Raw genomic sequence first — 27,786 nt, forward strand, 5'->3', positions numbered from 1 at the left:
TAATACTCTCAAGGTGCGGGGGAGGCCATGGCATCACATCTCTACAGCCACCAGTGTCAGCAATGAATAAAGCATTTCCCAAGTTCTGCATTTGGGTACGATGAATCCAACGTGCAAATGAGGGATGGGCGACACCTGTGCCTCGGCAGCAGAGCTTGTGAGGAGGAGCCACAGATCTCCAGCCGACCGACCGCAGGCTAAGCGTGAGTCAGTGCTGGGATGCGGAGGCTCAGTCAGCAGCTGGGATTCCAGGCTGCCTCAACAGCCTGCTGGGCTCAGGCTGACGCTCACCTGAAGGAGCAGCTCAGTGGGCCCAGATCCAGAATGAATAATCCAAAGGCGGGAAAGCTAAAAACAACAACACATCGATGTGGAGAATGCAGAGATCACCCCACACTTTGCAAAAGCAAACGGTTGCGTTCAATGTGATTCCCGCATTGCAGGGGGTTGGACTAGATGACCCCGGGAGCCCCTTCCAGCTCTACAGCTCCCCGAGTCGCTGCCATGCAACTGATTGTCCCGCTTTGTGAGCAGCAGCCGAGGAGAGTCACCGCCCGCCACCCTGAACCTCAGGGGAGAATCATGTCAATAGGTGAGAACTAGCTAAGCCTGCCTTTGCCATCCTGCGCCCTCCGGATTTTTTGAATTAAAACTCCCAGGAGCAGAACAGTTGTGTACCACAGGTATGAAATTTACGGCATGTAATGCCCTAAGAGAGAATATTATGAAAATGATATACAGGTGGTACATGACACCAGTCAAGCTTGCAAAAATATATCACTTGCCAGATAATAAATGTTGGAAATGTAAAGAAACTGAAGGTACATTCTTTCACCTTTGGTGGACGTGCCCAAGGATTAAGGCTTTCTGGGAGATGATATATAATGAAACGAAAAGGGTATTTAAATATACCTTCTTGAAGAAACCAGAGGCCTTTCTCCTGGGCATAGTCGGCCAATTGGTGCCAAAGAAGGATAGAATTTTCTTTATGTATGCCACAACAGCAGCAAGATTACTCATCGCAAAGTATTGGAAGACACAAGATTTACCCACCCTGGAAGAATGGCAGATGAAGGTGATGGACTACATGGAATTGGCGGAAATGACTGGCAGAATCCGAGATCAGGGAGAAGAGGCGGTGGAAGAAGATTGGAAAAAATTTAAAGACTACTTGCAGAAATACTGTAAAATTAATGAATGTTAAAGGGATGTTGGATTGAAAACAAGCGGTATTGGTAAAAAGATTAACAAGAATATGTAAATATGGTTTGACAATGGTGGAAAATATATATTTATAATAGGTTAAGATGCTGAGCAAGGACAAATGATAGAGGGTAAGGACTTGCTGAATTAAATATCTGAACTGGAATACAAAAAGGGAGGTGTGAGGAGGTCAGGAAACTAGTAAATGAAGTATAAGATATGAAATTATTGATCTTTTTCTTTTCTTTTTTTCTTTTTGTTAACTGTTCTCTATTTTGTATTTTTCATGTGTTTTGTCTTTGTATTTTTGTAGTTTTTTTTTTCTTTTATTAGGGTTATTCTTTGTTCTTATTTTTTAAGTTTAAACTTTGAAATTTTTTAATGTTTGTAAAATTTCAATAAATATTACTTTAAAAAAAAACTCCCAGGAGCCCCTGCATCTCCTACCTGAGGTTGGTGGGGGCTGTGATCCAAAACATCTGGAAGGGAAAGCCATTGCAGACACGGCAGGAGGCGCCTCCCACAGACTCAGGCCATCGACGCTTCTGGGCACTGGGCAGAAGGGGGTCTTTTCCCAGCTCGGCTGCCCGAGACCCTTTGATCCAGGGGGTCGTCTGCAGGGGAAGCCTCACCCTGGAGCAACAGGATTCCTCCCGTGTCTGGATCCCAACACTGAGACTTATCACCAGCTAAACATTGTGATACCTTGATATGTGACGACGTCTGAAGGATGGAGCCACGGAGAGATATTGGCTGCCTTCAGTTCTCCCCACAGCGTGATTTCTGCCAGTGCCTGCTCTCTAACAAGGGCTGCAGGAATGGAGAGAAGCCCTGGCTGCCTTCAGTTTCTCCCAGTGATTTTTGCACAGCACACGGACACCATGATTTGTGATATATTGCCAGGTCTAAAAGTATGAAACTGGTATCATGACAGGAGCTTCAAACTGGTTTGGGGTGGTATGTCAATATATCACCCAGTCCTAATGAGAGTGCAAGGTGAGTCCTGGCAGATCGGCCACAGGAGGCCAATCGAGTCCAGCCTCACAGTGGCTGACCAGATGCCTTTAAGGGGAAACCCGTAAGCAGGATCCATCCAGAAGAGCAACTCTCCCCTCCTAAGGTTTCCAGCCACTGTGGGAGGGAGTTCCACAGGTTAATTGCATGTAGACGGACTTTCTTTAATTCTTCCGTAACAAGGCTTCACTGGGTGCTGACGAGTTCCTACTGTTATGATAATTTTTCTCTTACCGTTTTCTCCAAGCTGAACAGAATTTTATAAGCTGCGACTGTGTCACCTCTTCCTTGCCTTTTCTCTAAAAGTCCAAAACACGGCAAACTTTCCGCACAAGATACCCAGTGGCAAAACCCAATGGATCCCAGTCAGTTTAGAGCAAGAAACATGGAGGAGGGCTGGGATTCTGCGTACGTGTGAATGAGTGCAAGGCAGCCCCAAGGCGACACTGCAGGCAGCAGCTTGCTCTGTATTGGTCTGTCCCAGGAGAAGCAGCTCCTGGCTCCAAGGGGGCTGGGACCCCCCCCCCCTGCCCCCTTGGCTGCTCCCTCTATATTGAGGCTATGAGACCGGCCTTGGGCATCTGCTGGAGGAGCAGGCAGGGTCAAGTGAAAATGACAATGCAACGCGCTCCCCCAGAGGCCCCCCCCCCCCCCGCAGCTCACTTTGCTATTCCTCTGGGGGTTCCCTGCGCTTTCTGGACCCTCAGGAAAGGCCGCTCCCCCCCACCCCACAAGAGGAGGGCTTGTGGCCAGCAAGGGGGGCTCCTTGCAATTCCCCCAACTGCCGGCGGGGGGGGGAGGGGCTCTCGTCCGCCTAGACAGCAGCTGGAGGACCTCTCCCCACAACCAGGCCAGAGATGCTGGAAATTAAATACTGTGCATTTATGTATTATTATTTTTAATTTTAAAAAGTATGGCTGCTGCAGGGAAGGGTGGCCAGGGGAAAGAGGCCTCTCCCTGGTCCAGGGAAAGGCCTGCAGGCCGCTGTCACCACCAGCGACACCCTTGGGTGGCCACCAAGGCCATCCAGACGCCGTGGGCCCCTGACAAGTCACCCGCTCGGCATCGCTGCCAGGGCCGTCCTCGCTTCTCCTCATTAACTCAAGGTTCCAAAAGGACTTCACGGGTCGAACGCTCAGCCTTGGCAACGACAGGGCTGCCAAGCCTCCCCCCGCCCTCCCCCTGTCCCTGCTCCACAAGCGCCTTCCACTCCCGCCCTTGCCTCCCGGCCCTCCTGGGATGGATGGGGGGGGGCAACAGCTGGATTTGGCAGGCTGGGAGAGAGGCGCCCCCAGGGGGGCAGTTGCTGCCCTGCGACCCCGTCTGTCCCCCAGCCTCCTGGGGAAGTGGGCTCTGTGGAGAAGGCGTCCCTTCTCTCTCGCCTGCGTTTCCCCTCTTCCTGGGCTTTTCGAGGAGCCCTGCGCTCTGAGGGAGGACTTCCTGACGGCCACAGCTCCCTCAGGAGACGGCAGGCTGTCCCTCCTTGGAGGTTTTCAAGCAGAGGTCCGTGGGGGTTGCTTCAGCTGGGATTCCTGCGTTGTGGGGGGGGGGCTCGGTGACCCTGGGGGGGCCCTTGAGTGAGGCGCCCCAGAGGCAGACTGACAGCATAGAAAGAGCAGCTTCTTCCTTCAGAAACATTTAATTGTGTCCGTAAACCCTAGAGAAGTTCCTTGTCACAGTGTGGAGAGAGGGGCCCTGCCCAAGAGGGTGCTGCCCCACAGCAGGGCCAGGGAGGGAGCTGGGGGGGGGACCAGGCTCCCTCCGCACAGTGATTGAATCCACCCAGAGCAGCTGCAGCTCAGGGCAGAGGGGGAGGGAGCCCCCCAACCCACCAGCCAGGGAGGGGGGCAGGGACTCGCTTGCATTGGCCCCCACAAATGCACTTTGGCACCGATGCACGGGGCAGAAGGGGGGCAGGGCCGGCGAGCCCCACAATCCCCCCACTTCGACAGGGAACCCCCGGCCGTGCCCACAGGGGCTGCCTGGCTGCCTTGGGAAGCAGGAGCCGTTGGCCAAGGAGAGAACCGGGGGTCAGAAAGCGTCCGGGAAAAGCGGGTGGGCTGGCAGCGGGCGACATCTTCCGCCAGCCCTAAACTGGAGGGGGGGCCACTTCTCTGGTCCCGCCAGCTGCCTGCGAGGCCGGAAGTTGCTCTCCTCCTCCTCCTCCTCCTCCTCCGCTGTGCCCTCAGCCGCATTCCTTGAGAAGACTCCCAATGACGGTGGGGCGGTCGGCCAGGCGTGTGGCCCCCCTGCCTTTGGCAAGGACCCCCGGGGTGGGGGGTGGGGGTCTCTCTGCCCCAGAGTGCAGCGGCAGGCCTGACTCAGCCATGTGGGCCTGGGGGTGGTCTCTGGAATGGCTGCAGAAAAGGGGGGGCTGTGCTCTGACCGTCAGCTGAACTCTGCAGGGAAGAGAGAAGAGGGGGGTGAGGGGTGGGGGGCACCTGGCAGAATGACTGGAGAAGCAGCTTGGATCTCAGAACCTGCGGGGAGCCTGGAGGCTGGATCAGGCCCAAAGGGCTCCCTGAGTCCCCTGTTCTCACAGGGCCCCCCCCAGATGCCCCATTGGGAAGCCCCAAAGCAGTATCTGGGCGCAAGAGAGACTCTCCTCTCCTGCAGTTTCCAGTAACTGGTGGCACAAGCGCCGCTTCCTCCGCCTGAGGAGGCCGAGCCAGAGAAGAGCCATCCTGCCCAGGAGCCCCAAAGCCCAGCGTCCCCCCGAGTCCTCTCCTCTGCAAGCAAAAGAGGGGGAGCAGGAGACACACAGAGAGAGGCCGGGGTGCCCTCTGACGCTCCCAGCCACGGCTGGCATACCCCAGAGAGCCTGCCAACCCCAAGGGACCCCTCAGGACCTGAGAAGGCCTTGTCTGGCACAGCAACCCCTGCCAAGCAGCGGGCAAGAGACCACCCTCCCCAGCAGCCCCCCAAGCCCTCCTGGTGGGGGAGGAAGGGGGCTGCAAGCTCGGGAGTCTTTAGCTGAGAGGACTTTTGGGGTCCCTACGAAACTATGGAGCCCCTGCTGCAGATTCCCAACTGGCCCACCCAGTTTGGCTGCGTCATTCGCCAGGATCTGTGCCAGGCATGCCAACCATGTGAGCTGGGCATGAAATGGCCAACTGAGACCCACCGACAAGCCTCTTGCTGGGCAGGGGCTTCTCCTCGTCTCCCCACCCCACGCCTCTCAAAGCTGCTTCAGAGGCTTCTGCCCTTAGAGCCAGGCGAAGTCAGGCCTCTTTCTGTGTGGGGTGTTTCTGCCCACAAGTCCTGGGAAGTAGCAGCTTGAGCGGGGATTGCAGGAAAAGCCACCTTCGGCTGTGGTTGCCGCCATTGCTGGGGGCTGGAATGGATGACCCTTGGGGTCCCTTTCCAACGTGACCCACCTCCCCTCCCAGGAAGTGCCTCCCCCTGCAGCTGCCCCCCCCCCGGCAAGGGCGCCCGCTCTGCTTACGGGTCAGGGCTTGTGTGGCCGCTGTGTCTCGTCTGTGGTGTGCAAGGAGGCGCTGGCTGTGGGCTGCATGCGGATGGCCTCTCCGCCGCCTGCTGGGAAGAAAACAAGCACAGCTGCCGTCAAGAGACCCCCAAAGGCTGGCCCAGGAGCAGGCAATTCCCCCTCCAGGCCCTCGGCAGAGATGCAGACCCCACAGACTCTGCTCCGTAAAATAAAACCACTCTGGGTGGTTCCCAACAGAACACCAAGAACAATAATAAAAAAGCAGTAATATCAAACATTAGAAGAATAAGAGGAGTTTGGATTTGATATCCCGCCTTTCACTCCCCTTCAGTAGTCTCAAAGCGGCTCACATTCTCCTTTCCCTTCCTCCCCCATAACAAACACTCCGTGAGGTGAGTGGGGCTGAGAGACTTCAGAGGTGTGACTGGCCCAAGGTCACCCAGCAGTTGCAGGTGGAGGAGTGGAGACGCGAACCCGGTTCACCAGATTACGAGTCTACTGCTCTTAACCACTACACCACACTTAAAAGCTTCCCTAAAGAGGGCTGCCTTCAGATGTCTTCTAAAAGTCAGATAGTTGTTTTTCTCTTTGACATCTGATGGGAGGGTGTTCCACGGGGCGGGCGCCACCACCAAGAAGGCCCTCTGCCTGGTTCCCTGTACTTGGCTTCTCGCAATGAGGGAACCGCCAGAAGGCCTTCGGCGCTGGACCTCAGTGTCCAGGCTGAATGATGGGGGTGGAGACGCTCCTTCAGGTATACTGGACCGAGGCCGTTTAGGGCTTTCAAGGTCAGCACCAACTTTGAATTGTGCTCGGAAACATACTGGGAGCCAATGTAGGTCTTTCAAGACAGGTGTTATATGGTCTCGGCGGCTGCTCCAAGTCACCAGTCTGGCTGCCGCATTCTGGATTAGCTGTAGCTTCAAAGGGTCAGCACCCATAGCCAGCGAAAAAGAAAGCCCACCCCTCCTTCAAAGTCATACCTTCGTTCTCAGCACGGATCTGGGCCTCCAGGTCTTCGGGGTTGACATACTTGTAGGGCTCCTCCTCCTCTGGGGGGCGGCACTTCCCACAGCAGAAGCAACAGCAGCAGCAGCAGCAGCAACAGGTGATCAAACTGCAGCAGACCATCAGGGGCTGCGGAGAGGGGCAGAGCGGCCGGTCAGGAGAGCAGGGCAACCAGAACTTGCCCCGTGGCTTATTACTAAACAGCATGGCATCGATACAGTTGGCACAACCATAATATAGCGGTACCTCGGGTTAAGAACTTAATTCGTTTTGGAGGTCCGTTCTTAACCTGAAACTAGCCTCAACCTGAGGTACCACTTTAGCTAATGGGGCCTCCTGCTGCGTGATTTCCGTTCTCATTCTGAACCAAAGTTCTTAACCCGAGGTGCTATTTCTGGGTTAGCGGAGTCTAACCTGAAGCGTCTGTAACCTGAGGTACCACTGTATATAATCTATACCCCTCAGTGAACTTTCTGGACCCTGGCACAGACCCTTATCATGAAAGTTTCCCGGACGGCTCCCACTCCCCGATTCCCTAACCTCAGAAGGTGGTGGATTCTCTTTCCATATTAGGAAAGAAACGACAAAGCAAAGGGAAACTGAGGATGAAATTGTGAGGGCAGCGATGATTCACTGGGCATCAGATTTCAGGGACAATATAGAACTTTCAGCATTCAAAAAATTATGTACATGACACCCAGTAAAAATGATATCTGATACCCAAAAAACTCACCAAAATGTATAAAAGAGGATCAAATTTATGTTGGATATGTTCAGATACAGAGAGCTGTTTAATTCACATGTGGCAGCAATGCAAATTCGCAAAAAAATATGGGAAATGGTACAGTCAAATCTCGTTTTCAAACATCTCGGCTGCCAAACGTTTTAGAAGCCGAACACCGAAAACCCAGAAGTGAATGCTTCAGTTTTCGAACGGACCTTGGAAGTCGAATGGCTTCTGAGGCGCGTTTCTCCATTTTTTCAATGGATTTTGTTGCCAGCCCTTTGGTCCTTGGTTTTTGAATGTTTTGGAATGGACTTCCGGAATGGATTACAGTGGTAATCCGCTAACCAAGAAATAGTACCTCGGGTTAAGAACTTTGCTTCAGGATAAGAACAGAAATTGTCCTCCGGCGGCGCAGCAGCAGCAGGAGGCCCCATTAGCTAAAGTGGTGCTTCAAGTTAAGAACAGTTTCAGGTTAAGAACGGACCTCCGGAACGAATTAAGTACTTAACCCGAGGTACCACTGTATGTTCCACTGAGGTTCCACTGTATCTGACAAATTTTAAAAGATGCTTAAGTACATGTCCGTCCGTCCCCCCCAAAAAACCAACCCAGAAGCATTCCTGTTAGCAATAGTAGGTCAGGAAATATCAGACAAAGTTCAAAACCTATTTCTATACTTGCGTATAGAAGCCACAAAAATACTATAAGCAAAATGTGGGAAGAGAAATCCTTCCTGACAAAGGACCAACGGCTCTTTAAGCTAATAGAATACTTTGAACTAGCAGGTATGATGGCCAAAAGATGAAATACAGTGGTGCCTCGCAAGGCGAAATTAATTCGTTCTGCGAGTTTTTTCGTCTTGCGAATTTTTCGTCTTGCGAAGCACGGTCAAGTCGCAACTGCACCTCTTCAAGCGGCTTTAAGAAAAAGGAAACAAACTTGCAAGACGTTTTCGTCTTGCGAAGCAAGCCCATAGGGAAATTTGTCTTGCGGAGCAACTCAAAAAACGAAAAACTCTTTCGTCTTGCGAGTTTTTCGTCTTCCGAGGCATTCGTCTTGCGAGGTACCACTGTATAGATTGAAAGATAGTGTCAGAGCTGCTCCCAGATCCTAGCTCACAGAGGATCACGCTAGCCAGCGATCATTAAGTAAAAGTCTTTATTGAGTTACAGTTTCCATTCTCAAGCTGCTGCGTGCAGCTCTACGTCTTATGCGTTAGATCGGCGAAGCTCCGTCTGAGTCTCCGCCCCTTGTACACCAACTTAATATCCTAGCCCTGCTCCACCTTTTCCGCCTGACTGTTCTCCTCTGGGTCCCTCTGCCCCCCGGGGTCTCTTCCTTCCGGGATTCTTCTGACGCCGACCCCCCGGACCCTCCTGTCTCCTTGCGCCGGGCTTTAGGACCTGGCTCCCTTTCCGGGCTGCCTACTGCGTCACTTTCCTGTGCATTTGAACTTGGCGCGCGACCCATAGCGCCCAACCTTCCACTTTCCGTCTGACCGTTTCTTCGCTCCCCGATGGAGGTGTGGCCACTCCTGACTCGTGCCCTCCCCCCTGTTGTGAGCTGCCAGCGCTTGATCCATGGCGCCCTTCCTCTTCCCTGCTCTCTGGCGGTGACGCTGGTCCCAATTTCCAACTGCTCCCCTCTGAGTCCCCTCTGGCTCTATCTTCCTGGGGTGTCCCCCTAGGCTCCCCCCTTGCCCTGGGCACTGGTGCTCCTTTCTGTGACTCTTCTGATTCACTGGAAAGACTCGGAGATCTCGGGTCGTCGTCATCACTCATCTTTTCTTCTGCCTCCTCCCCCTCGCTCTCTGTTTCCTCCCTTGCCCTTGCCTCTGCTCCTGAACCCCTGACAGATAGTAACAAGCAAGAGGGAACAATTGCAAGGGCGTTTAAAACGAAGTGGCATTAAGATTAATCCTATAAGCAGAGATGAATCTGTGATCAGGAGCAGGGGAAATAAAGGATCGCGCAGGCCAGTGGGCATAAGGCAAGCACAAATTCATAACAAGCGCACATCAGAACTCCAGCAAAAGGTCCTAAACGTCTGGCTGGTGTGTGTGGGAATACATGGAGGGGGGACCCATAGAGGTAGTCTCTCACTCTCTCGCGCACACACACTCGGCTGCATTTCCCGGGGGGGGGGGTTGGTTCCCCCCCCCAGAGTACAGCCACCCACCTTGAACCACCATTTGGACATGAGGAAGTAGTACTTGACGCTCTCCTCCCCGAACTGCTCCGAGACGTAGAGCCCCATGGAGCCGTACTCGTCGTAGATCCGCCGCTTGTTCTCGTCGCTGAGGGTGGTGTTGGCGTTGTTGATCTCCTTGAACTTCTCCGCGGCTTCGGGATTCTCCGGGTTCTTGTCCGGGTGGTACTTCAAAGCCAGTTTCCTGAAAGGGGAAGGCGGCATGGTTGGGGGCAAGCGGAGCCCGAGGGGAAATAAAAAGCATTAACGGTTCAAATCCATTCAAGAACAGGAATTCCGACTCCACACCAGGAATAACTTTCTGACATTAAGAGCCGTGTGATCGTTGAACAGACTGTCCTTCCTTGGTTTTTGTGCAGAGGTCAGATGGCCCTCTGTCCTGGATTCTTTGGCCGAGATTCCTGCCTTGCAGGGGGTTGGACTAGATGCCCCTACCCTGGGGGGGGGGTCCCTTCCAACTCCACAATTCTAGAATTCTAATACAAAGCTTCACAAGGTTGCAGAAACTCGGAGGCATGGAGAGAGCTGGCTAGAGAAAGCCTGGATGTCCAAATCTAAGGGGCAGGAAGAAACCCACCTCTGGGGTCCCCCTCACCTCTCCGGGCTGGAAAGGAGCAACAGGCTGCCTTGAACTCGGAGCAGATGCGCTCAGGGGGTGGAGGGAGAAGAGACCCAATGCCCAGGGGGACGGAAGGCTTCCAGGTCAAGGAAACCCGGGTGCTGAGGCCAATGGACGCCCCACACAAATTAAGCACTGAGAGGGCAGAAGACGCCCCCTTCCGTTTCTGAGATGTCACCAGACGCCTCCCAAGGCCCCCACTCTGCACATGCACAAAGGCTGTTTGCCTTTTTAGAAAAAAAGGAACTGGGAAATGGAAGGCCTCATCCTGTGCTCCCAATGACTGGGACGTTTGCACCGATGTGACCAGGAAGCAAGGGGGCAGGTGCTGGCAAGGGCTAAGCCCCCCCCCCCAAGCAGGACCTGCTTGCAACTCTACGGTTCCCCCACACCTGGTATTCCGGGGTGGACTGCCCCTGGGCGTGGAGGCTCTGCTAGCCTATCCATGTGGAGAGCCCTGTCGCTGGGTTGGGTCAAAGGGGGACCATCTAGACCCCCGTTAGTCTGTTCTCACAGAGGAGAGAAGCCCACCTGTACGCCTTCTTGATGTCCTCGGAGGAAGCCCCTTTCTCCAGGCCCAGGATGCAGTACAAACTCTCTCCGGCCCGTGACATCTTCCGCTGCGGCCGACCGGCGTCCGCCATCTTGCTCTAGATTGAGTAGCACAAAAGAACTGGGTCAGGGATTGCGAGGGAGTGGACTGGATTGCCCTCGGGGGTCCCTTCTGACTCCCCAAGCGAGGGGCTGGGCTTGGCCCCAGGTCTCAGGAGACCCCTGGCCAAGGCCCAACAAGCTCCAGAGATCACACTGGGGTGGGAGGCAGTGGGGCCCAAGTGACCTCAACAAACAGCATCACCTCGCTCTGGGTGGGGTGTGAGGAAGAGACCCTAACCCCCCCCCCAGGAAGCATGCCCAGCCAGGTCTCCCTCCAATTCTCAAGAGCAGGGGGGTTCCTGCCCACTCCCCCCAAAAGAGCAGACCTCAGGCCCAGTCTGGGGTGAGGCATGAGGACAGACAGACAGACAGAAAGCTGGCAAATGCCCTCTGCCTGGCAGAGCCTTGGTTGCTCTGGAAAGGGCCCCTGGCATGGAAAAGGGGCTGGGCAGGATCGGGGGGGGGCACCCAGCCAGCAGATCAAACACTCCCCCGTTACAGGAGGATAAAAAAGGGAGTGTGGTGGTATAAGATGATAAGCTTAAGATGGTAAAATCAAGACCAGCTCAGTTGGTGGAGCATCGGACTCTTGATCTAAGGGTCACGGGTTCAAGCCCCACATCGGGTGAAAAAACACCTGTGCTGGGGGACGGGGTGGGCTAGATGACCCTTGGGATCCCTTCCAGCTCTGTGAATCTATGAAAAAGGAACTGAGAAACCATTCTGTGTTTACATGCGCCTTTGTAATAATATACAACTTCCAACCCCTGTTGGAGCATTTTCTGGCGATGTAGTGGTTAGAGAATGGGGCTGGGGAGGAGTCACTGGGGCCCAGGGCCCAACTCAGCCGCAAAGCTCCCTGGGGGGCCAGTTTCCTTCTCTCTCCCAGTCTTGCCCACCTCACAGGGCTGTCGTGAAGACTGACCACGCCCCCACCTGGAGCTCCTTGGAGAAAAAGTGCCATAAACAGAGATGACACAGGCGGAAAGCCTTCTTCCTGAAGAGGTTTTAAAGTGTGGGTGGAGGGGGAGGAGAAGGGCAGCTCCCCCCATGCCAAGCTCCCCCCATGCCAAGCTCCCCCCATGCCAAGCTCCCCCCATGCCAAGCCCAGCTGCCTCCAGCCAGGCAACTAAGGTCTTATATATATAAATTAAATGTTCAGAAATGTACAAGGCAAACACATAGATAAGCATATAAACCATGTGCCTGAAAGAGACCGCAAGTATTTCTCTGCCAGGAGGAAGGAAATGGGGAAAGCTTTCTGACTGCCTTTGGACTTTGGGCCTGCACCTCTCTCTCTGCAAATGCAGCCTGGCAGCATCTGTGAAGCTGAGCACTCTCTCAGTATAGTTTCAGGAACTAAGTCTTGACCGTCCCCAAGAACTGGCCAGGCTCCCCAGAAAAGGCAACCAAGGAAGGCAGGATCCGGTATCCTGCCAGATGGGAGAGAAGCAACACACTCCAAGTTCCATGGCTGTCAACTTTTCCCTTCTCTTGCCAGGAATCCTATTCAGAATAAGGAAATTCCCCTTTCAAAAAGGGAAACGTTGACCGCTGTGCCAACTTCTGCTGGCGACCCCCTCTTTCTGTGACGTACGGGTGCTGTTTTGGGGGTGGTCTTGAGCTTCAGGGTGGGCAATTTCAAATGTCTATTATGGAAGGCCTCGCCCACCCATGTTGTGGGTTCCTGCTCCCTCCTGAGGACCCTCTTGCAGCACTTCATAAAGATCCGGCTTCCGAGCTGCTTGGCTTCTCAAGGGAACCCCCATTAGGCCTCCCTAGGGGCTCTTGTGCCCCCCAGAAGGGGAGAAGGAGCCCTTTCCCCCCCCTCTCCCCCCCCTTTCCCCCGCCAGGCTAAGCCCGCCTGATCTGGCTTTGCGAGGCCGAAGGGCTGAGCCGGATTAGCCCGAAACGAGGCCACGGGGGGGGGAGGGGAGGACCCCCCCACCCCTCCCTCCCCCTCCCCCCTGCCTGCCCTGCCAGGCCGCCCTCCAAGCGGGGAGGGAGAGGGAGAGACCCCTCTGCCCCGGCTGCCCCCTCCCCGCCCGGGCCCCCCCGGGAAGCCCCCGCGTGACGCAATGCCCGGGGCGTGACGTCACGAGGAAGGCGCGCGAGGCGAGGCCCGGGTCCCCCCCCCGCCCGCCCCCCCCCCCGGGCTCACCAGGCGGCTCTCCGGGGCCGCGGCCTCTGCTTCCTCCTCCTCCTCCTCCGCCTCTTCCCGGTCGGCGCCCGAGCGAGCAGGACCAGGCGCCCGCCCGCACTGCGCAGGCCCGGAAGCCGCCAGCGAGCATGCGCACTCAGGGCAGGCCCGAAGAGAGAGCGGCCCGCCTTCCTCGCCGGCGCCGGACGCCGAGGGGAGGAGCCCGAGCGAGGGGGGAGCAGCCGAGGAAAGGGGAGGAGGAGGGAGGAGGAAGAAGAAGAAGAAGAGAAAGAGCTCCCTTGAGTCATGAAACTTTTGAGTCATGAAACTCTTGAGTCATGAAATTTATACACCGATTTTGTATTTTGGTTTACCCAAGTTCTTGGTAAGCCAAGAAACTCACCACCAGGCATCCCTAACTCAAAGATTTGGCTACTTTAAGCGAAAACATGCAAAAGTTGAAATACTAAAACGGATGAAAAGTACCTCATCTTGCTAAGCACCTGGGTGGGCCTAGCCAAGCAAGAACGTTTTTAGCAGGTGCTGAAGAGAGGGCCGTGAAGGTGCTTGCTTGATCTCAGCAGGCAGGGGGTTCCAGAGAGTTCTTACAAATGGAATATTATGGGGCAGCTGCAGCCAGATGCAATGGGGAAAGCCAAAGATTGAGAGATTCAGGGCAAAAAGAAGGAACTATGGAACTCCCTCCCACAAGCGGCAGTGATAACCAGCAACCTGAGAGAGGGGTGGGCTTCACTGGAGATGTTTCAGCAGAGGCTGGAAGGACACCTGTCTGAGATTCTTTAGCTGTGATTCTTGCATTGCAAGGGGTTGGCGTAGAGGACCCTAAGGCAGACAATTGTTACACTATTTGTTCTGTTTTTGCTATACGTCAGCAGAACAGAAATAGAACATAAGACTCCCCACTCCTTAAAAATAGGGTTCAATTAAGTTCGTGGAGACGATATATTTTACAAGATTAGCATAAAGTATTTTCTGTATTTTATATTGTGATTTTGTGTTGTTAACCACCCTAAGATCTATGGGTATAGGAAGCCAAACAGCCTAGTTCTCAAACGTTTTTGCTCCTAAACGCCACAATCCCGGAAGTGTGTTCTGATTTGCATTCTTTTGGAAGCCTAACATCCGACGGGGCTTCCAGGTGGCTGCAGGAGCTTCTTGCAGCCAATCGGAAGCTGCACTTTGGTTTCTGAATGTTTTGGAAGTCAAATGGACTTCTGGGACAAGATTCCGTTCGACTTTGAAAATACGACTGTATAATAAAGCAGTTTCTCAATGCCTTCGATTGTGAGTATAAAAACCCCAGGAATTAATGTTGGGTCTTTCCTTCCCCTCCAATCTATTATAGTTTTCCTTTTGTATTGGTATGACTGATGTTTTTTGCATTATGTCTTTTTTAAAACTGAGCACCTTGAACTGGGCCTTGAACTGAAACGGGTCCTGAGAGCTCTGAAGAAGAAGAAGAAGAAGAGTTTGGATTTGATATCCCGCCTTTCACGCCCTTTAAGGAGTCTCAAAGCGGCTAACATTCTCCTTTCCCTTCCTCCCCGACAACAAACACTCTGTGAGGTGAGTGGGGCTGAGAGACTTCAAAGAAGTGTGACTGGCCCAAGGTCACCCAGCAGCTGCATGTGGAGGAGCGGAGACGCGAACCTGATTCCTCAGATTACGAGACTACCACTCTTAACCACTACACCACACTGGCTCTCTGCAGGGAACCCCAGGCAGGAATCTTCCGAGTTGTCTTCAAGGGCAGCCCCAACACATTGAAATGGTCGCCTGGAGGTTTCCCTCCACCATTGCTGGACATTCACTTTCACCCATTTGCCCAATCCGTCTTTAATGCAGGGGTCGGGGTGGAGCCTGAGGTTACTGGACTCCCATCTGCTCAGTCCTCAGGGGCCGTGGGAGTCTAGCACCACCAGGGGGATTTCCTGACTTCAATGGGGCACTTAAGTTTTTTTTAGGACTGCATCATCCAAGTCCTTCACCAGAAAAGCTCTTCTCTTCCGTCAGGCTGGAGGCTGAGCTTCCTTGTAATAAAAGGTATTTTCCCATTGCAGATTTTGGTACACAGGTGTCTGCCCACTTGTGTGCAGCTGCATCTATGAACATACCAGTGTCCTGGAAGAAGCAAAGATCACCAGTGTCAAAGCAATGATTCTTCAACATCAACTTTGTTGGACTGGTCACGTTGTGCGGATGCCCGATTATCGTCTTCCAAAGCAACAACTCTATTCTGAACTTAAAAATGGGAAGCGTAATGCTGGTGGTCAACAAAAGAGGTTTAAAGACTCTCTCAAGGGAAATCTTTAAAAAATGTAGTATAAACGCCAACAATTGGGAAACAGTGGCCTGCAAGCGCTCCAGTTGGAGAACAGCCTTGACCAAAGGGGCCATGGGCTTTGCAGATGCTCGAACTCAGGACGCAAGGGAGAAACATGCTAAGAGGAAGGCACGCTTGGCAATCCCTCACCGTGGTCAACTCCCGCCCAGAAACCAATGTCCCCACTGTGGAAGGACATGTGGATCCAGACTTGGCCTCCCCAGTCACTTACGGACTCCTTGTTAAAACCATGTTTATGGAAGCCAATCTTACTCGGCTACGAGGGATCGCCAAAGAAGAAGATATGCACGGCACTGGGAAATCACTAAATAATATAATCCATACCCAGAATGGAGGGAGAGAGCTAGAAAGTCTTCTTGGCTCTTGAGGAGACCCTCCCCAGAGTCTGAAGGGGATTTCAGTGAGGGAAGAAGAGTCCAGCCAGCCCCCGAGCCTCAGTTCGAGTTGTGGATAATTTTGGTACTGTGTATCCTTGGAGAGAGCGGCAGAGAGAGCATTCAAAGGGTGCTCCCCCCCTTCTCCGATTTTCACACTTGTATTATTATATGGTATCCCATAATACTATACCGGAGTCGCCTGTTTTATGACATGGTCTTCTAAATGGGAAGTCTGCCATTCAAGCTGAGAGTGGCACCTTGAACATGCTGTGCTGAAGGAAGTGACCCCCTCGCCATCTGCCCAGCCGGGGCAAATCTGAACAAGCCCAGAGTCCCCCACCCCCCAGTGTGTTCCCCTGTACAGACCCCCCTTCCCCCAAGGAAACAGGGGAGAAGCAGGAGCCACTCTTGGTCTTTATTATCACGTACAAAAGCAAAGAAGGCAGATCCGTACAGTACTTGGAGAAGGAGGTCCAGGAAGGCTGGCCGGCTGGCCTTAGGCAAAGGTGGGAGAGGAGGACCCCCCCCCCCGGCCTCTGGAGTGCAGGTCCACCTGCCTGCGGAGGCATGAGAAAGGGAGGGGGGCGGCTGGCGCCATGGCCCGCTGGCTCCGAGGGCAAGAGGCGGCCAAGGATGTTTCCTGCACAGCCCGGCTGGCCCTGAGCCCCGGCAGCACAGGGGGAGTCACGGCGGGGCGGGGGGGTGTTGTCCCGAGGACAGGGTATAGCAGGGGGGGTCCCTTCGAGCTGGGAGCGTCCCTGCCGAGGAGCGCAGCGGACCTCACTGCAGCCACTTTAGCCCCGGGTGGGCCAGCAGCCAGAGCACTGGCGAGGAAGAAAGGACCCCAATAAATATGGAGATGGAGGGCAGTGGCGGCGGCAGCAGCACTCTCCCCTCCCCGGGAGAAAGGCATGCAGTCACAGCAGCGGCCACAAGGTCTGGCGGCGCAGGGGGCCCAGCTTCCTCCACGCCCCCCAGCCCTGTCGAAAAGCGAGGCCAGCTCAGCAATCCATGCAGTCTCCCTCGTACCAGGAGGGCTGGGCGCTGTCGGTGCCAAAGTATCTGTCGCCGAAGTTCCCTGAGGAAAGGCAAGCCGCAGGGGTCACAGAGGCAGGCAAGGGAGGAGAACGTCAGCAGAGGCTGCTGGATCAGGCCCAAGGGGGGCATCGAGTCCAGCCTCTTGTTCTCACCAAACGCCACCCAAGAACCAAGGAATCTCGATGTGGAGGTTCCATGAGAACGTAAGAGAAGTCTGCTGGGATCAGACCAGTCCCACATCCTGTTCTTACAGCAGCCGGCCAGACACCCGTTATGGGAGCAAACCAGCCAGTAGGATCTGAGCACAAGAGTTCTCTCCCCTCCCAGCCCACAAGGGATCTGGCAACACCGTCCATCGGGGAACTGTAGACCTCCCTCCCAGGGCAGCAGCTTCTTTCTCTGACAGGGAACAGAGCCCCCCACCTTGAGCTGGTTCTGCCCCTCCACGGGAAGTGGGGGCCGCTCAGCAGCAGGTGATGCCCCTGCCCCCCCCCCGCAGAGCTCTTGCTCACCAATGCCTGGAATGATGTGGAACTCCTCGCTGACCCTCTTGTCCACGGCGGTGGTGATGATGCGCACCCGGGGGAAGGCGTAGGCGACCGAGTGGACCCCCATCTCGGCCATCAGTAGGGAGAGCAGGAAGATCCGGTCCTCCTGGACGTCGTGGTCCTGAGGCAGAGAGACACCGAGTTGAAAGGGACCCCCAGGGGTCCTCTAGACCTGCTGCCTCCAGTGCAAACATCACTTGGAGGGCAGTGCCAGCAGCCAAGCGGGCCCCAAACTGCGTCTGGCAGCCACTGCTTTCCACAGGCACACCTCTGTCCTGCAAGGCAGGGGGCTGGACTAGATGCCTCAAGGGGGCCCCTGCCAACTCTGATTCTAGGCTGGCATTCATAACGCTCTCCCTGTCGCCTGCCTGCCCTCCCACAACAACACAGGCAAACACCAAGGCCTGCTTGTTCCTGGGCCCCGAGTAGCCCCACGCAGGGGTCCCGACCCCACAAGCTCCCCCCTGCGCTAGGGTCTCCCCACACACCAGCAGCACTCGGATGGCCATCATGGCTGCTGCCCCCGTGGAGACCGTGCTGTCCATCAGGATGACGTAGTCCTCGCTGATCTCCTTGGGGAGCCGGAGGTAGTGCAGCTGCAAGAGGCGGGGGGGAAGGGGGTGCAGGTCAGTCTTAGCCGTGGGGAGAGGCGGCCCCTGCCCTCCCGCCAGCCCCCTCCCCTTCGCTACCTCTGGCTCCCCCGTGTTGTGGTTGGTCTGGATGAGGATTTTGCCCAGGCGAATGTCCTTGCAGACGGCCGTCAGAGCCTGCTCCATCGTCTCTCCCGCCCGCAGGATGGAGACGCCTGTGATCTGGGAGAGGAGGAAGCAGAGGAACTCGTCTCTGGCAGCCCTCAGCGCCCGGGACAGGATTGCCCCTGCCCTACGTCCAATGGGGAGAAGCCCACAGCTCGGCAGCGCAAGGGCTCGGGCCAAAGACCCAGCAGCAGCAGCTCCTGCGGAAAGGCCCTGCGCATTGGCTGCCGGCCAGAGTCATCTCCCACCCAGCGGAGCCCGAGACCCTTCCGTGCGCAGAGCGTGACTCACCCGCTGCCGATGGAACCGCTTCCCCTCGTAGACCGTCCCCTGCGGCGTCTCGACCGTCACCGGCTGCAAAAGGCCACGGAAGACAAGGGTGGGCGGGAGGCAGGAGAGCCCGGCGGGCACTGCAGGAGCACCAGGGCTCTTGGGCTTTGCCCGCCGGGGAGCTGCCAACCTGCCAGCCAGCCATCGGGCCCACCCACCCTGGGAGTGGCTGTACCGCCTCCAGGGGCTCCTGTGGCATGCTGAATGCCAGAACCGGAAGTGGACGGGTTCCCCCAAGGGCCATGTAGTCCACCCCTGCCATGCCACAATGGGAGCAGGAGGCGTACGCACCTTGAGGGGCAGGAAGGAGAGGGCATGCTCAATCAGCAGGCGCATGAGGCGCTTGGAGTAGAAGATGAACTCGTCCCGGGTGGTCTCCTTGTTCCTGAGGGGGAAGCAGAGGAAGGGGCAGCGGGGGGAGAAGGCAGGACTGGCACAGCGTCAGAATCAGAGAACTGTAAGGGACCCCCAAAGATCCTCTAGTCCAGCCCCCCACAATGCTAAGAGTGGCAGCTGAAGCTTCCATCTTGCGGGAGGATCAAATCGCAAGTTTCATGACGGCTAGATAGTCCAAGACAGGGGTCTCTATGGGGGCATCTCCTCTAAACCTTTCTGGCAGGAAGGGGAACCATAGAAACCATCTCCACTACGTGCCCTTTTTCCTGCCTGTGATGAAGAAGGACGAAGAAGAAGAAGAAGAGTTTGGATTTGATATCCCGCCTTTCACTCCCTTTCAGGAGTCTCAAAGCGGCTAACAATCTCCTTTCCCTTCCTCCCCCACAACAAACACTCTGTGAGGTGAGTGGGGCTGAGAGACTTCAGAGAAGTGTGACTGGCCCAAGGTCACCCAGCAGCTGCATGTGGAGGAGCGGGGAAGCGAACCCGGTTCCCCAGATTACGAGACTACCGCTCTTAACCACCACACCACAATGACGTTTCTTTGCTCTCCTCCAGTTGGATCTGGATATTTGAGGCGTCTAAGGATTACTCCCTGCCTGATTTTCGTCACTGTAATTGTTGAATCCTGGCAAGACTATGATGTGAGTAAACCTTATTTTTTTCTTACTTAGTCTGAGTGACTCTTTTTTTGTTAAGAGGGAGAATATAACCCAAATCTGCCTAAAGCATCCTTGGATATCATAGTTGTTCTACAAAGTTATGCAAGCGTGTTCTAATAGTTTTCAGAGGCGGATAGATAGCGATTTTCAATTCTACTGAAATAGGTATTTGTGTTCTCACAAGTGAAAGGATCATTACTAGATAAAAGATCCTCTCCTACTCATCCACCCCAAAGGGTGGATGACCGAACCCAAAGGGTGCTCATCAATGGTTCCTCTTCATCCTGGAGAAGAGTGACTAGTGGGGTGCCACAGGGTTCTGTCTTGGGCCCGGTCTTATTCAACATCCTTATCAACGACTTGGATGATGGACTCAAGGGCATCCTGATCAAATTTGCAGATGACACCAAACTGGGAGGGGTGGCTAACACCCCAGAGGACAGGATCACACTTCAAAACGACCTTGACAGATTAGAGAACTGGGCAAAAACAAACAAGATGAATTTTAACAGGGAGAAATGTAAAGTATTGCACTTGGGCAAAAAAAATGAGAGGCACAAATACAAGATGGGAGACACCTGGCTTGAGAGCAGTACATGTGAAAAGGATCTAGGAGTCTTGGTTGACCACAAACTTGACATGAGCCAACAGTGTGACGCGGCAGCTAAAAAAGCCAATGCAATTCTGGGCTGCATCAATAGGAGCATAGCATCTAGATCAAGGGAAGTAATAGTGCCACTGTATTCTGCTCTGGTCAGACCTCACCTGGAGTACTGTGTCCAGTTCTGGGCACCACAGTTCAAGAAGGACACTGACAAACTGGAACGTGTCCAGAGGAGGGCAACCAAAATGGTCAAAGGCCTGGAAACGATGCCTTATGAGGAACGGCTAAGGGAGCTGGGCATGTTTAGCCTGGAGAAGAGGAGGTTAAGGAGTGATATGATAGCCATGTTCAAATATATAAAAGGATGCCACATAGAGGAGGGAGAAAGGTTGTTTTCTGCTGCTCCAGAGAAGCGGACACGGAGCAATGGATCCAAACTACAAGAAAGAAGATTCCACCTAAACATTAGGAAGAACTTCCTGACAGTAAGAGCTGTTGGACAGTGGAATTTGCTGCCAAGGAGTGTGGTGGAGTCTCCTTCTTTGGAGGTCTTTAAGCAGAGGCTGGACAACCATATGTCAGTAGTGCTCTGATGGTGTTTCCTGCTTGGCAGGGGGTTGGACTCGATGGCCCTTGTGGTCTCTTCCAACTCTATGATTCTATGACATCCAACCTCTGCTTCAAAAACTCCATCGAAGGAGCAAGCGCAGATTCCCCAGCCCTCTCAGACCTTGCCCCCCCCCCCGTACCTGATGATGGTGTGCATCCCGCGGACCTGGGGTGTGCTGTCCAGGACACTGAGGGTCTTTGGCAAGGGCTGTCCCTGGTGGGCCGACGCCAAGGCTGCTCTGTGCAGGAGGAGGAGGAGGAGGAAGTTGAGAGCTCACCTGCAAGGGGTCGGCTGGCTGGCTACAGGACAGGGGTAGCTGCTCCCCATGCAGTTCTGCCTCGCCTGGCTCACATCCCTCAATGCCGTGACTAGGGGGGGAAGTGGGGCCACCCCAATGCGCCTCAAAGAAACCCCCCTTACTGGTCCCACTCTAGAGAGTTCTTGGATAATCCCCCTACCACTGGAAGTCCAAATTCCCAGCCCCTCCACCCCGTGCCAGCGCTAGAATTTCTCTAGGCGCATTTTGCACCTGGCTGTCGGCCACCTGCGACCAAGTGAAGATGCCCGGGCACCAGGATGCCGCCTGACATCCCCACTGCCCGGAGGTGCCTCCCTGGGGAATCTTGGCTATGGACTGCTTTCACACTCCAGCAACACATCCTGCAGAATTCTACCAGCTATATTTTATCTGCACAATGAGAATGAATTTCAGGAACCAAAGACATATTGAAAAAGACAACTTTCAAGCTGCCTGGTCCCCAAATGGCAACTAGACATTCAGTTTTGGCAACTGCAATATAGTTTACGGAGCCTTTTAGCGCCTAGCTTATGTATCTTGCGTTTCCAGCACTGCCCCCCCCCACTCCCAAGCAGGCCAAGGGGGCTGCCCTCGTCTCCCAGCAGGGAGGGGGCTCCTTGCCACTCTGCACTACTCTGCCAGAGGGTGAAGGCTCCCGCTTGCCCCCCATCCCTGGGGTCCTCACCCAGAAGAGTCAGGCGCACTTTGTCCCTCTTCCTCTCCACCAGCTCCGCTCTGCCCTGCCCCTCCTCTCCCCACACCCCACCCCACTCAAAACCGAGCACAAGACACAGGGGAGGGGCGGGAGGGGCAGCGGGGAAGAGCCAAAGGAGACCAAGTGTCCTCACATATGCCAGCGCAGCTTCCTCTGGTGAAGACGCCCCGGCCCAGCAGGGAGGGAAGGAAGAGAGACAGACAGACAGACAGACAGACAGACAGGGTGTTAGGGAGGAGGGCAACGAGGGCAGCGGCTTCCTGCCAGGTGCAGGGGGGTGGCAGGAGGGGGAGAGGAGGAGGAGTGCCCCACAGGGCCCAGGCGGGCGAGGGGGCAGCTGACATCTCCCCCTGCCCCCCACTGAAGGAAGGCCCAGAGCAGCTCCTCCCCCTCTCTCCCCCCTCCAGCAGCCAGGAAGGACAAGGCAAGGCCGGGGAGAACGTTGCTCTGGTGGTTGCCGGTCGCTTGGGGTTGCCTTGGGCGAGATAAAGCGACTAAGAAATTTAGCCAACAAACAGGTAATCGAACGTAGAATCTAGCCCAGTCCCCTGCAATGCAGGGTCCACACAGATGCTGCCACCAGCAAGCAGGGTTCAAAAAGCAGGGAGGGGGTTGGTGAAGCCCCAAAGAGGGCTGGAGCTCCCCCAGGAATGCAAGGGGGAAGCAGAAGGGCTGCTGGGCCCCTCCTGCCCCTATCAGCAGCCCCACCAAAGACAAGCAGGCGGAGGGGACTTGCCAGAGGTGGCAGCTCAACCCAGGAGCCAGCCAGAAAGGCCTGGCAGCACAAGGCAGCCCCAGTAAGTGGTCTAGCCCCCTCCCCAGACAACCTGCACCCCCTCCTTGCCTTCTCCCCCCCCCAGCTGCAGGGCCCAGCCCTCCCCCCTGCTTCCTCGCTGGCTGGCTTGCTGAGTGGCTGGGAAAGCACCAGGAAGGGGGGTTTGGGGGGGGGAGGCGAGGGTCCAAGCTCTGCTCCTTCAGGGCCGCCGTCATACCTGACCGTGATTTCGCGCTGAGCGGTGGCAGGAGTGGCCCACGGCGGGAGGCAGCAGAGTCATTACAGGGGGGGGCGGGGGGGAGGTGGAGAGAAACACAGAACAACCGTCACTGCACACCCCCAGCTCTGCCCCCCCCAGGCTTCCCACCTCCCAGGCCCAGTCACTGGGGGCAGCCCAGCGCGGGACTGAGCCTCGTCCAGGGGGCACCTGCCCAGGGTTTCGGGACCAGGCCGAGACCAGAGGGTCACCCGGTGAGGAGAGCAGGGCAGACCGAGGTGCCAAGAAGCGGGTGATGAGAAGAAGGAAGAGTGACTGCACGGGGCTGTGGACCACCCTGCAGCAGTGGAGACAGGTCCCCCCCCCATGCTGCCCCAAAGGCCCCCCCCCGACCTCCTCACCTTCTCCAGCTGGCTGTGGACATGCTGGACAATCAGCTCCAGGGCCACGAAGTTCTCCCCACCTGGAGAAAGAGCGGGGGGGGGGGGGGAGGAGCCCGTCAGAAAGACTTTGGCTCTGGCCCTTCCTCCTCTGGGACGCTGAGATCCAAGGCAGATAAAAGAAAAGGACTCCTTCCCACAGGGCACAGTAGACCATGGAACTCCCTTCCACAGGAGGCAGCGATGGCTACCAACCTAGACAGCTTTCAAAGAGGAGAGGCCTTGGGCACCAGCTTAGCCCATGCTTCCAAGTGGTGTGAAGCAATGGAGAAATGGCTAAAGGGGAGAGAGGTCGGCTCCTTTGCCCACGTGGCATCTTGGCCCGGCCCCTTCTCCTCCCCGGGATACCAGGACATCTTGAGTTCCTGCTTCCACAATCCCAAGGTGCTTTGCAGATGGGCTCCTAAATATTCTGAAATGCCTACAGTGACCTTCTGGCCGCACCAGACCTGCTGGCCGCACCAGAGGGTCCTGCCCAGTACATGAACCGATTCTGTTTGGCTCAGATATTAGATCAATCCTTGGTGAAGCTCCCAGAGATTTTTCAGGTCTCCTATGATTGGGGGGGGGGGGATGGTTTTGTAAAGTATTGCGGTACCCAACTGGCAGATACTTTATATAATGCAGTTGAGAGCTCTCTCCTTTACAGCAGTTATCTCCACCCTGCAGGTACAGAGAGTGGGCCAGGGGCCCATTCTGTTCTCCCAGGGGCCTTTGAGACGCCCACATGCAGGAGATGAGAATGACCCCCCCCCCCCGGATCTCCAGCCAAGGTGTATTCAGGGGCAGGGGGCCTCTGTTCCACAGCCAACTCATCTAGGTGCCACGGAGAGCCTGCCCTGCCCCCCCATGCCTTTGCTTGATCCTCATCTAGAGCCACCCCAGTTGGAGGCCTCAACGCGCCTTGCAGAAACCTAGCAGAGGTTTAATTCTGAATTCCACCTTTAAGGTTTGAGTGGTGGCAGCTGCAAACTGGGATTGGTGACTCCTGTGCAAAGAACCAAGAGCAGGAAGGAGTGCAGCAGCCAGCCTGAACACAGAGGGATCCTGCCCACCCAGACCTCCCCCCTTTCCAGAGGAATCTCCCAGCATCCCCCAACACTCTCCCGGGACACAGGGAACAGAGCCGCCTCCTGCGCAGACCCTGTGGGCCTCCCCTCCTCACCTCGCGGCACCACAATGTCCGCCGCCTGCATGGTGGGCTCAATGTACTGCTCAAAGGCCGGCTTCACAAACTTGCTGTACTGCTTGATGACGCCGGCCACTTCTCGCCCGCGCTCCATGATGTCCCTCTTCAGGCGCCGCACCAGCCGAATGTCCGAGTCGGTGTCCACAAACACCTTCATGTCCAGGAGCTGCAGGAGTCGCGAGGAAGAGGGCGGGAGGCTCAGGCCTCTGTGGACCAGCCCAAATGTGGGTCCTGGGGAGGCAGCCTCCTGCATGGGGCTCCCACACACGAAACACCCGAAGAGACCCCCACCCAGCTCCTCTCCCGCCACCGCAGGGCCTGTAAGGTAGCCCCTGCCTGGAACAGCCCCTCTTTCCATACCTGTAGGAGCTCCTTATTGGCAAAGGCCAGGATCCCTTCAAACACAATCACATTGGCCCCATAGATGGTTTTCTGCAGAGGAAGGAGGAAGGATGCATCAGACTAACCGGGAAGCACCCAGCACCCCTACGAACCTCGGAAGAGCCTGCTGAATCAGACCAAATGGGGGCCCATTGACTGCAGCATCCGGTTCTCACTGTGGCTCAACAGCTGCCTGAGGGAAACCCACAAGCAGCACACGGCCCTCCTGTGGTTTCCACTGAGAAGCCGGCCGCCTCCATCCTGGCTAGTGGCCATGGACAGCCCTCCCCTCCGTGAATTTGTCCTGCCCAGGAGATGGTCAGCTGGCCTCTTCCAGGCTGGAAGGCAACCTCTCATTCCCAAGAGAGCCCAGACTCAGTCCCACCAGCCTGCCTCCTGGGCCTAGCCGTCCCACATACACCTGGGTCCCAAAGAGCCCCCCCCCCCGGGAAAGCCGCACATGGGAGTGTGCACATTCCTTCACCCCTACAGACACACACACAAAAAGAGTTGGCGCACCATCCTTGGGGAGATATTCACTGAAAGGGGTGGGCAGCCTCTGCTACTGACTTCAAAACAAAAGCAGCTCTGCCTGGCATGTCTTCCCTCCGTAGGCCTGACAGATCCGTCCTCTGCTCTCAAACCCCCAGAAGATGTCCCTACAACACCAACAGACAAGGCCTGTTTTGTGTTCTCCTCAGGGATCTCTGGGTGCTGAGCATTTACCCTCCCGCTGAGCACGCAATAATATGCTGTCCATCCAACCAAAAAAGCAACTTTCTGCAGACCAGAATCTCCTCTTCTACCAGTTTAACACACACACCTCCAGCTCCAGCCAGGATCTACAGACACCCACACTCCTTTGGGACCACAATGAACTATAATTCAAGACAGCCACTTTGATTTTATCATCGTATTTTCACTTTAGACATATGCCACCTTGGAAAGATTTGTATCCTCAAAGGCAGGAAATAAATAAATTACCACAGATCAGTGAAAGGAGTGAGGGGCAATGCCAGGATGACGATCACACATAGAGGAGCCTTCCCAGAGGCCGCAGCCCAGAAGAAGAGCTCCCTTCCTCCCCCCAAGTGGGCTTCAGAAGCAACACAAAGTCTAGGAATTCAGCGTTTTGTAGCTGGGCCCAAGCAGGGCTGCAGCAGTGGCCTGTTTTTAACAAATGCATTTCAGCGTCTCTTTCACAGGCTGAGAGAGGTGACAGCAGACAGACACAGACGGGGGACACGGCTGTAAGGGACCAGAGCAGCAGGAAGGCAGCAGCACACCTTGGCAGCGCCTCGGGGACACCACCCACCTGCAGAGCTGGCTTCTGGTTCAAAACAGCCCTGACTGCAGAAACGCTGCTTCTGCTCCCGGCTTCCCCTCGCAAACTGACTTCAGACTCAGGTAAACGCAAGCAAACTGCGCCACTCCTTGCAGCTGAGGAATACAGCGCAGGTCCCTTTGTGGCTCCCGCCCAGCCTCACGGAGGACGGCTCCTTTGGGCGTTGAGGGAATGACACAGCAAAGACTGAGGGCGGGGGTCTCAGTTCCCTCTTCCCAGTCTCGCCCCACATACCCACTCCTTGCTCCGGCTGTGCGTGGTGAAGTCGTAGACGGGCACTTTGACGCTTTTGCCCTCCTTGAGCTTCCGTAAGACGCTGATCAGCAGGTCAAAGTCAAAGGCATCGGGGTGGTCAAAGTTGTACTCGTTGCAGGCAGCCTGCTGCTGCTGGTCCTTGTTCAGCACCTGGGAGAGCGCAGGGGGCGGGAGGGGCGGATCAGAGAGGCAGAGGGGAACCCCCCCCCCCATCAGATCTGGGCAGGAGACCCCACCCACCTTGTAGAAGCTGTCCATGGAGAGCAGCACCACCCAAGGCACATCCAGGGCTTCGATGATCTTGTTGGCCACCGTGGTCTTGCCCGAGGCACTTCCACCACACAAGCCTGAGAGAGAGGGAGGACCGTGAGGCAACCCATCCCCCAGATACCGGGACCCTTCAGCCGAGGGGCCCACCTGCAGAGGGCAAGCCAAGAGGCTCCAAGGCCAGCTCTTCCGCGGCACAAGAGCCACATCTCAGCCCAAGGCAAGAGGGAGAGAGCTGCACCCACAGAATCACAGAACTGTAGTGTTAGAAGGACCCCCCCCCCAGGGTCATCTCGCCCAACTCTCTGCAATGCAGGAGGCATCTTTCCCACCCAAGGAAAGGGCGGTCTGAAGTCGTCTGTGCCAGGAAGCAATCGGGTGACTCAGCAGGCAAGAGGGAACAAAGGGAGGGGGGAGACCCCCCAAAAGATCTCCCCCCTTCCCCGCACCCTGCAGGCAAATGCAGGAAGCGCTGGGTGGGGTCCCCCATCCCTCCAGCTTGTCCCCCGCCTGCCTCCTTGTCCTCAGCCGGCCCCAGCCCCCCTCCCCCTGCGGAAGGCGCCCCCGCAACAGTCGGCGCCCAAAGCCCAGCAGGTGCTGCAGTTGCGAGGGCGGCCCGAGGAGCAGGCGGCCCGCTTGGGCTTGGCAGCAGCCCCCTCCCGCCGTCTCCGTGGGCGCCCCCCCCCCCCGCTCACCGATGACGAAGGCCTCCTTGAAGGGGGTGCCGGTCTCGTTGTACCAGGGCGGGCGGCCGGCCGTGTAGATGGTGCGCTTGCTGGTCCGCAGCAGCGGCGGCTCCGTCTTGGACTGGCTCGTGGTCCGCTTCCGCGGCGAGAGCGACGGCGTCAGCGGCGGGCGGCACCCCAGGCTGTCCAGGGCGGGGGCTCCGCTGCGCCGGGAAGGAGGAGAAGAAGGCCGCCTCTGAGCACGGGCAGAGCGCCTCCCTCGCCAGAGCAGCAGGCGGCGTGCCTTTGAGCACGGGCAGAGCGCCCCGGGCCCCTGCCGCCCTCCCCCGCCCGCCCCCCGCCCGCCCGCCTCACCTGCCGCCCTCCCCCGCCCGCCTCACCTGCTGCCTCGCCGCCCTCCCGCCCGAGCCGCCGCCTCCTCAGCCGCCATCTTGGCCGCCTCGCGCCGCTCTTCCAGCGCCGGCAGCCGCAAAGCCTGCCGGGAGGCGCGCAGGGCGACGTAGCGGACGTCA

The 27,786-nt window shown here is 56.2% G+C and overlaps 2 protein-coding genes across 4 annotated transcripts; both read right to left on the reverse strand.

Annotated features, from left to right (window-relative positions):
* Positions 1-3,837: 3,837 nt before the first annotated feature.
* On the reverse strand, positions 3,838-13,151 carry DNAJC5G (DnaJ heat shock protein family (Hsp40) member C5 gamma). Of its 3 annotated transcripts, none has more exons than XM_083494893.1 (6): positions 13,043-13,151; positions 10,759-10,877; positions 9,579-9,792; positions 6,649-6,802; positions 5,663-5,754; positions 3,838-4,616 (listed from the first exon to the last, which is right to left on the reverse strand). In XM_083494893.1, the coding sequence occupies exons 2-5, from the start codon at positions 10,869-10,871 to the stop codon at positions 5,666-5,668; spliced, it is 570 nt and encodes a 189-aa protein (XP_083351019.1). In that variant the 5' UTR covers positions 10,872-10,877; positions 13,043-13,151; the 3' UTR covers positions 3,838-4,616; positions 5,663-5,665. The 3 variants fall into 3 exon arrangements, with proteins under 3 accessions (XP_083351019.1, XP_083351020.1, XP_083351021.1); XM_083494894.1 differs by having other exon boundaries at positions 5,663-5,751; positions 13,043-13,147; XM_083494895.1 differs by lacking the exon at positions 13,043-13,151.
* A 3,008-nt stretch (positions 13,152-16,159) lies between these two features.
* LOC310702638 (uridine-cytidine kinase-like 1) lies at positions 16,160-27,755 on the reverse strand. Its single transcript, XM_083494517.1, has 15 exons — positions 27,655-27,755; positions 27,284-27,477; positions 26,562-26,668; positions 26,301-26,471; positions 24,701-24,772; positions 24,317-24,506; positions 23,113-23,174; positions 22,712-22,728; positions 20,846-20,944; positions 18,726-18,819; positions 18,396-18,458; positions 18,039-18,161; positions 17,838-17,945; positions 17,314-17,470; positions 16,160-16,841 (listed from the first exon to the last, which is right to left on the reverse strand). The coding sequence occupies exons 1-15, from the start codon at positions 27,702-27,704 to the stop codon at positions 16,765-16,767; spliced, it is 1,584 nt and encodes a 527-aa protein (XP_083350643.1). The 5' UTR covers positions 27,705-27,755; the 3' UTR covers positions 16,160-16,764.
* Between the last annotated feature and the right edge of the window lie 31 nt (positions 27,756-27,786).

This window comes from Podarcis liolepis, assembly GCF_965112155.1.
Source record: "Podarcis liolepis genome assembly, chromosome: 3".
Classification (NCBI taxonomy): Eukaryota; Metazoa; Chordata; class Lepidosauria; order Squamata; family Lacertidae; genus Podarcis; species Podarcis liolepis.

Coding starts and splice junctions, on each gene's coding strand:
- LOC310702638 (XM_083494517.1), bottom strand. CDS start 27,704: ATGGCGGCTGAGGAGGCGGCGGCTCGGGCGGGAGGGCGGCGAGGCAGC. Junction 18,162..18,395: donor AGCGGTTCCATCGGCAGCGG/GTGAGTCACGCT, acceptor CTCCTCTCCCAG/ATCACAGGCGTCTCCATCCT. Junction 17,471..17,837: donor TGGCCATCCGAGTGCTGCTG/GTGTGTGGGGAG, acceptor TCTCTGCCTCAG/GACCACGACGTCCAGGAGGA.
- DNAJC5G (XM_083494893.1), bottom strand. CDS start 10,871: ATGGCGGACGCCGGTCGGCCGCAGCGGAAGATGTCACGGGCCGGAGAG. Junction 9,793..10,758: donor GACATCAAGAAGGCGTACAG/GTGGGCTTCTCT, acceptor TTCCCCTTTCAG/GAAACTGGCTTTGAAGTACC. Junction 6,803..9,578: donor TGTCCAAATGGTGGTTCAAG/GTGGGTGGCTGT, acceptor CCCTCTCCGCAG/CCCCTGATGGTCTGCTGCAG.